This window comes from Cylas formicarius, unplaced genomic scaffold (assembly GCF_029955315.1).
Source record: "Cylas formicarius isolate icCylForm1 unplaced genomic scaffold, icCylForm1.1 PGA_scaffold_7__23_contigs__length_41026272, whole genome shotgun sequence".
Classification (NCBI taxonomy): domain Eukaryota; kingdom Metazoa; phylum Arthropoda; class Insecta; order Coleoptera; family Brentidae; genus Cylas; species Cylas formicarius.
Genome location: NW_026844352.1, coordinates 3,235,016 through 3,244,847, shown reverse-complemented (window position 1 = coordinate 3,244,847; position 9,832 = coordinate 3,235,016). Strand labels below are relative to the sequence as shown.

Here is a 9,832-nt window from a genome sequence, read left to right as displayed (position 1 = left end):
GGCACTTGTTGCATAATATACTATTACAGAACATATTGGGAATATGAACAATAACATAAATCTACAAGAATTTTGGGGAGCCAACTGACATAGTTGGAACTTTCAAGTGTAATTCATCAACTACTGAACCTGAATGAGACTCATCAGATGATGAAACGCTATAATTCAAACGCTGGAATGCAAACGAAGGCTTGCTTCTACTGTCAAATGGAAGAAAGGTCAGATTGAGTACACTCATACACCTACATCCGATGAATTTAGTTCATGTGAGGAACTAAAAAATAAGCTTTCTTGAAAAACTTCGCTTGAAATATTTTTTAGTCACAAATACAACTAAATAATTTTAATAACTAACTAACCAATATTATAATAACCTTTCGGAAGTATTCGTTAATTTGTTGATCGTTTTCGATATATCGCCTTCGACTGCGTTTGTGTGAAACGTTTAAGCGAATTAATAGAAATTATTTTCTCACCATGTGTATGCGTCACTGTTGCTCGTTATTCTATTCCAATTGCTTTTCCTGATTGCAAATTAATTTCTTTCCAATGAAAACGCAATTGGTTGGCAAAAAGGTGGCATAGTGAAATGTAGTTGTGATTGTACGTTTCTTATCAGAACTGCCCTTACATAAATCGACTTTCTTCACTTTCCTTATCTAGTTCCTGGTTTATATCAAAATTTGAAGTGAGTGCGCAAAATAATTACACGAAAGTGACAGTAAATTTTAAATACCTAATGAATCGTTAATAGTGCAGTGCCGTTTATGGTGATTGAAGCAATTTGAAGGTAAAACCTCATTAAAATTGAAGATATTAGAAGATACGAACTCTCCCAATGCCATAATCTTAAGTTAAACCTTACAAAATCTGCATTATTTCTTTTAGGTAATACAAATAAGATGAATAGGAACAAAATTTCGTTAAATATTTTAATTGATGGCAGAGTTACAATGCTAAGAACATTAAAAAAGCGTATTTCAAAGGGTATATACGGCATTAATAGTAAACAAATTTTAGGTCAAAAGATAAGGAAAAAGTCGTGCGGGTCCTTTGTCTTGTGTGAGCTTTGTGTATGGTTTAAGAAAATATGATGATATTTCTAATTTTTATAAACAGATTTGGTGGCTTAGGATAGAGTCTCATAGAAGTCTAAATTTCTGTACTTTTTTAATAAAGACTATAAGCGATTGAACTGAAGTGGCTTTTACTTGATGAAAATCCATTTAACAAAATAAATAAGAACCAAAAATTCAGATTTTTAGGAAAATTATATATATTCGCATGACAGTTGTTTCGACAACAGCGTGTCTTTATCAAATGTAATATTTACAAACTATCTGCTACTGTATCTACCAAAAAATGACCATAAAACCTTAATTAATGTTCTTGTGAGAATTTAAGTTTAATAATGGAGAGTTATTTAATTCTAATTGATCGTTAAGCAATACATTTAAATGTCTTATTTTGTTAATCTCCGTGGCTTCCAATAAATTTAATTTTCTATTTTTTGTGGCTGTATGTAAAATATCAAAATTGTAGTCAAAAATGTGTTCTTCTGTGTTTAATTGTGTAGCATAATTATAATTTAGATTATTGTTTTTAAACACTCTTTTATGTTTGTTAATGCGTTTCTCGAACGATCTACCTGTTTGTCCTATATAAATTTTTGGACAAGATCCACATTTCAACCTGCAGGCATCTGATTTTTGAGATTTTGGACACTTCGTTTTATTGTTTTTTACAAATTTTCCTACTGTGTTAATAGTTCTAAAAGCTATTTTTAAACCAAATTTTGACAAATGTTTTGAAACTTTTTCACTGGGTTCTCCTATGTATGTAGTTGCTTTAAATTGTTTGTGTTCTGTATTATGTCTCAGATAAACAGAATTTACTGTTGTCTGGATTTATTTTTTATTTATAATTTTATCGATAATGGACGGATTGTAGCCGTTGTTCAGTGCAATTCGTTTAATGATATTAAGTTCTTTGTTGTAATTTTGCAAAATGCAACCATGTTGTGTGTATAAAAAGTGATTTGAGCTGTTATGTATGACTGTGTCCATGTGTGTAGGTTTATGGTAAATGAAAAAATGTAATTTGTTTTGCGTTTTCGTAATAGTTAAGTCTAAAAGTTATGTCTAAAAAATTAATAGAGTTATCCTGTTCAATCTCGATAGTGAATTTTATACGATTATGTAATGAGTTAATGTAATTTAAAAAATAATTCTATTGTCTGTCCGTTCCAACAAAGCAAGCCATACAAAAATTTTACTTAAAGGAAGTTTTTGTATGATATTTTCCAAATTATCCGTGAAATCTCGGCTAAAAAAGGAGTAAATAAGTTTCCCATAATCAAACCTTCTTTAGAAATGTAAATCTGTCCATTAAATTCAAACTAATTTTGATCTCAATAAATTTTTAAGTAATTTAATAAATCTTGTTTCACCAATGGGTTAACCTGTTTCCGAGCGAGGGTGAAATCTACTAAATCTATCACATTCATAGGTGGAATATTGGGAAATAAGTTTTGTACATCAAAAGACAATAGTGTTGCGTTAGAAGGGATTCCGATATCTTTAATTTTGGTGATTAATTCAAAAGAATTTTTTATTGCAAATTTTTGTTTAAAATCTCTGTGGAACTTTAAAATATTTACTAATTTCGTTGAGAGTTTAATTGCTGGAGCTGTTACATAAGGCACTACTGATCTAATGGGCATATCTTGTTTATGTAATTTAACTAAAGAATATAATTTCGGCGGTTGTGTATTCATAATTGTTAATAAATACTTGTCTTTGCCACTAAATAGTGTGTACTTGGTAATTACTTCCTTGACTTGTCTTTGATATAACTAGGTAGGATCGTGTTTGATACATTGGAAAAGTTCTGGTTTAAGAAAATTGTTGGTTTTTGAAATGTATTCTGTGAGATTGATAGCCATGACTGTCTTCCCTTTATCTGCACGTGTAAATATTATGTTATTTTCAGAAGCTTTGCTTTTGATAGATTTTACTAGTGACATTTGAGAAATTTCTTAGGGTTTGTTGTTATTTAATAATTGACAGTTTATTATATTCGCTAATAAATGTTTAAATTATAATCGTTAATGTCCTTAATTGCTAATTCACATTCCATCCCTAAACAGTCTAATTCTCTATTAATGTTCGAGTGCTGTAAGTTAAAGTTAAACTTTTTTACATAAATTTAAATAAATGTTGGGTCTGTTAACTTTATGAACCTGTTGTAAAATTGATGGTCGGTACACTTTGTAATATCTGGCTTGCTGTTAGAATTTTTTGTATTAGAAATTACTTTGTCTAACTTTATATTTTTTCTAAGAAACTTTTTATAAATGATTGATGAAATGTGTGTTCGAACTCTATAATCAAATGTGTCAAATTCTTCTATGGGATTAAGTCTATGAGACAATTCAGGATTTATTACCTTTACATAAATGTTATTTGTATCCTGTTTTCTATACTCGTGTCTTCGTTCTTCCTTCAACCATTTCGTCTGGCTTTGGATCTGGGTTTTCCTTGCAGCGGGACTTCTGTTTTCGGCAATGTAGAAGCAATTTAAAATACCAAATAACCAATTTCAGCTTCTTTCAAAAATTGAACTGAGATGGCTTTTATTTGATGAAAATCGATTTAACAGAATAAATAATAACTAAAAATGTATATTGGACAAACAGGTAGATCCTTCAAGAAACGTAAAAAAGCGTTAGAAGACAATAGTCTGATTCTAATTATGCTACACACTTAAACACAGGAAAACACATTTTTGACGACAATTTTGATATTTTACATACAGCCACATTTTTCCGTATATATAGTATCAGGTAGTTTGTAAATATTACATTTGATAAAGACACGGTGTTGTCCACACAATTAACATGTGAATATATATAATTTCGTGAAAATATGAACTTTAAGATCTTTTTTAGGAGTTTAGGAGCGAAATACATACCAGGAGTGTTAGGTTTACGAAATATTTAACAATGTGTCGTCATTGGAGTTTTTTGTGAAATATTATAATTCAATACCTAATAACATGATAACTTTAAATTAAATTTTTTTTAAATAGAACACATCCTACATTTTATTAAATTTTTGGATAAGTGTGATGCACCGTCTTCCAACTATTTTCCAACTATTATTTTTACGAAAATAATGCTTTTCTTTAGGCACTGATCAAATTTAAAATATTTTCTTAAAATACGCGGAGTTGCCACGTTTCGCAAAACGATACTTTTCTCAATTTTCTTAAATAAGACACCCTGTATATTATTGGATTTTCGAATATCCACTTTAATAGCAATTTCAATTATATAACATAATATTGGCTTACCGTTTTCGTTTAATTGGCAAGTATTTTCCAAGAGTACATAAATTCTTTTACATTTATAATTTAACAATTTTGTAAATAAGGTCCTTAAATAGGAAAAAAATATTCATATTCTTAATAGTAATCGGACTGCCACTATTTTCTATTTGTTTTACTAAGTTGCATTTTTGATGAGTTTATTTTGTGTAAAGTAAACGAAGGAGGAAAAAGTTGATGTTACATCTCCAGTAACAAAAGTCCGGCTTTTGCTCTCAGACCATATAGAATCAAATTTCCAGATAGGCGATTGCCAGAAAAAAAATTGTTTCCAAAATATACCAACAATTTCTAACAAATGGCAGTGTTTTAGTGAAAGACGTCCACCCGCCTTGCTATAATCCATTTAAATTCACACCAGTACAAATAATTTTAACTTAATACTCGAATTTTGCAATATAATGAGGGATAGGCATTTTTTAGATAATATATTTCAATACATGATTTGTACTAATGAATCAATATTTACAACGACTGCGGTGTTATTTAATAGGAAAAATACGCATTATTGCAGTTCAGAAAATAAAAAATGTGTGTTTGAACTAAACAAGCAGGGGCGAAGATCCATAAAGGTATGGTGCGCAATCTGGGGGTCTAGAATTTTGGGACCCATATTTTACCAATAAAAAAAAAGGAGAACTTTGGCCGTACACACCATTCAGCCTTTCTTTAATAATTTTAGGTGCTAACCCTTCTTTTGTCAAAAACTTTATGCGACATTTTTTCGGACATGTCTTGTTTAAAATGCTGTGAATAAAAAACTATTTGACGCAAGACTTCAATTTTTTTTCCCAATCTACTAAGATATATATTTAAAAGAAGACAAAGTTTTATCGTGATACTGGAACTGCATCTATGCCAGGCCGGGAAATTTTGGCGCTAACCTCGTATATTTAAGACAATTGAGAAAATTATCATTTCGCGAAACCAGGCAATACCGTGTATTCTAAGAAAATATTTTAAATTTGATCATCGCATAAAGAAAAGCATTATTTTCGTAAAAATAATAGACGAAAAGCAGATTAAAAAGTTAATAAGCAACCCAACAATGATGGTTTAAACATAACCGAAATTCTGAAGATGATCGCAAATAAGTTCGAAACGGTGCATCGCAGACCCATACTCATATATATCGTTCAATTTGTCTTTGAAAGGACTATCCAAAATGCAATAAAATGTAGAGTGTTCTGTTTAAAAAAAGGAAATTTTGTTTTACCACCCTGTATATAAATATAAAAAGGTGACGATTACGAAAAAAGAAAAAAAATAAACAACATTTTAATAGAAATAACTTTTGTGTTTAATGGTTGGTAATAGTTTAATGTTTAAACGGGCCACCCTGTAAATATTAGTTTAATATTTCCGTTATAAAGTTGTTAAAAACATCTATCCTGCTATGGATGTGTGTGTAAATTTATTAAACGTCATTCAGCGGTAATCGCCATTAATTTTATATCTATGGACTATCGGAATTAAACCAAACTGATTCGGGGAAACGTCCGTCAGCGAATTTTACACCGATCGATTCCTGTTCTCTTTGATTTCGCGTCCGGATGATAAATACTATTTTTACTTACTATTAGCGCTCAGATTCTCGCGAAAAATAATTTATATTTGCTTACGATGACGATTTTACTAGCACCGCTAGATAAGCAGCGCGCGATTTTTCATTGGCAGTGTGTGTCTCGTTACGAGACCATGTGTGTTTTAATTTCGGTCAGCGTGGAATATTTCGTGAGAACAATTATGTGCAATTAACAGTTATAATTAAAAACATAAACGAGCGTACGTTATGGTTATGGTTTTTGGAAAAATTTTCTGCCGAATTTAACGAGTTTCCAAAATCTAATCTATTTTTGTGGTGTACCAACGAACGGTGTTTTGGGATTCAGGATACAAACCGAATTTTGCGCGTCACATTTAGTAGCATCAACGAGGGTAAGCGAGTGAATATACCAGGTGTGCCAACAACATTTGTTCTACCAAAAGTGCTGGAGAACTAGACAACTTTTGCAAATTTTTGGTATACTTTCTAACAAAGTATATCCTTTAAGTTTTTGGCGGCAGTTGTCGAAATAACCTGCCCAATACAACAAAACTAATGTGCAATGAGTACTGTAGGGCAGAGCATAAGGGGCGGACTTTTAAAATTATTGAAAATTATTTAATTAAATATAATATTAGGTTTTTATTTAGGTTTGATAAGACCACATTAGTACTAATAGAAAATACTGTGACACTAAATATACAGGGCGTGCCAAAATCAGTATATCCTACATCCACTCTACGTTAGGGGACTTAACAAAAGCAGCAAATTTTTCAAATAACATTTTCTCGAAAACTCAACAAGAAAGGCTAAGCTTTTGTGCGAAAACTGTATTTAATGCGAACAAATGCACAATCATCATTCAAACTAATGAAACTATTGAAAATTGTCTAATTTCATCCATCTCTATCATAAAGGCGATGAAATTTTCAAAAATTTCAAAAATGCACTATTCGGGGAGTCTTATCGTCTCTTGTTCACTGTTGTGAAGACGGTAAGGTTGAAAATAACTACGTATTTTTTTCTTTCATTGAAAAATTCTTGTTAAAAATATAGAGGGTAAACCACACTATACCACTCTATGCTGATAATTTGGTTAGCAGAAATATTCGAAATCCAGATATTTGGTTGTTAATCCGAAGTACTTTTAAACTTATTATATTCTATTATACAGTTTAAAATTGGATTTGTAAAAGAAAACTAATTCTGGCCAATATTAAATTTATGAAAAAAATTATACATATACATATATTATAATGTAAAGCACATGATAATATATAATGGCATTTTTAACTCACTTACACACAAAGATATGTTATTCATTTTTTTTTACAAGCTTGCAGTATAGGATTTATTTATTTATTGAGGGGGTAAAGAAGCCTGTATTAACGCACATGTATTAAAGGAAAATCTGACGAAAATTTTACACGGCAAGCAAAGCTTATTACTTATCTTTAGTAAACACAGCATTATGACATTTTAGTATTCAGTATAGCATTGTTTGTATCGAGGAACATACATTTAGGGACTGATTCTATATGAAAAAATAGTACAATTCTCTTAGACGAACATGGTTCAGAAATCCACAGTTCTCAAGATAACGGGTATTTCTTTTTTGAAAAAATTCGCCACTGGACTTCCAGTTCTAATTCAGAAATAAATCTGAATAACGTTTATTAAAAAAAAAATCGATTATAATTTGTTGGAAATTAGGGACACGCATTAAATTGTTTTTTCCTTCTGGAAAACAAGCACTATACGAAAAAACTTCAAGAGACAGAAATTTAAATTTTTTGTTGCTTCATTTGATTAAATTGAAATAAATGAATGTTCGATGGGCTATTTCCACTGCACAACGCAATTTTAATTTGAGAACACCAAATGAGAATCTTGTCGTATCAAACAGCATTAAATTGCAACAAAACCAGTTTAGGGATATTATTTATTAAAACTTTTTTTTTTTTGGTTGACATGTTTACTTGAAAACTAGTTACAATGATCAGGAATCAGCAATTGTTAAACTAAAAGTTATAGTTTCATATACTAGTCAAAGAAAACATTTAATTAAATTTTCCAATATCACATCGTTCTTTTAGGGGTCAGCTTGTTAGTATTTAAAGGGAAATGTCACAGCCGTACAGCTCAGCCGGACGACCGAAACTTCAGAAATTTTAATAACGTCTCAGATACTTTATACTTGTGTTGACAATTCAAATTTTCCGTTTCAGGTGAAACGAGAGGGAAACGGTTTAGCCTGGAACAAATAACTAAGTAGAACAATGAACGCGTGAAATTTTAGAAGCTGTAACTTTTTATATTAGAACTCCCGTAATGGATATTACCAAAGACAATGTCAATCCCAACCCGCGAGAATCGTCCACCCCGCTGGGAAAAATGTTTTTCACGTAAGTCATATAAGGCTACCCATTAGGGTGGTTCAAAAAAAAATAATTTTTTTTTGCTCTTACCCTCTCAAATGTTTCTTTTTGATATAAAAAAATCCTCACCAAAGATGAACCATGTAGATCAACTTTAATTATTTATTATTTTTATTTTAGTTTCAGATTTAATTAACTTGGGAAAAATTCTTTTTACAAAAATTAAATTTACATATAATGTTCGCGATTTTTTACAAAATACCAATTTATATTGTTAAAGTTGAGTCTATAAGCTTTCCAAAATCGTATAACGAAGTATGATTATCATTAAAAGAAGATTAATTACAGCCATTTAAAAATTACCAAAATTTTGAATTTTTCAGAAATTTTTATCCTAATTAATAGACAGTGTTTTATTTCTATGGATTTCAAATTTTAAAATGGTTGTCCGTACGTAGTGCAGGTGGCAGTACTAATTATATTAGATCGTACGGTACAGTTATAAAATTATCAGGGTCTGCAACACATACATTAAGAAATTATTGTGTATTGTCATTCTTTAAAGCTCTCAGTATTTTCAATTATTATCAGTAAAATGACTGAAAAGAAAATTTATTTTGTTGGTTTTTCATGTAGAAAATTAAGTAAACTAAAATTACCGAGTATAAGAAAAGTTTTACAATCATTTTTGTACAAACATACAGATTCTAACCTTACAATTCATTAGAGTCTCTGTCAAAACTTCTAAGTTTGCAGAAGTTAAAAAAATACTATGTCGATTTGATGTTTTCTATTCTTCATTTAAATATTTAGACTCAGCTTCTGTTAAAGAATGTGCTGAGTTATGATTAGATATATCAAACAAATACTCAAGTCGATTTTTAAATGTATGCTCCGTAATTTTTTGTTTCTGAGTTTTCTTTCCCACTCTCCATAATTTTAGTAATAGCGTTATATGGCTAACAGACGGAAAAACCAGTAGTTTTCCAAATTTTCATAACATCACGCATCACTTCATCCAAACTGTCGAATTGTGAGGTTAGAATCTGCATGTTTGTAGAAGAATAATTATAAAACTTTTCTACGTGAAAAACCAACCAAATAAATTTTCTTTTCAGCCATTTTACTGATAATAATTGAAATTACTGAGAGCTGAGAGAATGACAATCCAAAATAATTTCTTAATATAATATGTGTTGCAGACACTGATAATTTGACAACTGTACTGTGTGATCTAGTGCTGCCACCTACACTACGTACTGACAACCGTTTTAAAATTTGCAATCCATAGAAAAAAAACACTGACTATTAATTAGGATAAAAATTTTGGGAAATTATGTAGATAAAAAATTATTAGAAGCTATTTCTGAAAAATTCAAAATTTAGTAATATTTAAATGGCTGTAATTATTCTTCTTTTAATTATAATCATACTTTGTTATACGATTTTGGTTAGTTTTGGTTAGCTTAAGTTAGCTTAAAGACTCAACTTTAACAATATAATTTTTTTTGGTAAAAAATGG

General features: G+C 30.0%; 1 protein-coding gene across 2 annotated transcripts in view; it reads left to right on the top strand.

Moving 5' to 3' along the window:
• Positions 1-596: 596 nt before the first annotated feature.
• Positions 597-9,832, top strand: part of LOC132704773 (ATP-binding cassette sub-family C member 4-like) — a 33,562-nt gene continuing 24,326 nt past the window's right edge. Inside the window, exons 1-2 of one of the 2 annotated variants that reach the window (XM_060675008.1) lie at positions 597-790; positions 8,161-8,337. In XM_060675008.1, coding sequence (XP_060530991.1) covers positions 8,264-8,337 — 74 coding nt within the window. In that variant the 5' untranslated portion in view covers positions 597-790; positions 8,161-8,263. Of the gene's footprint in view, positions 791-6,070; positions 6,325-8,160; positions 8,338-9,832 lie in introns of those variants that run through there. The other variant, XM_060675007.1, reaches the window with a different exon arrangement.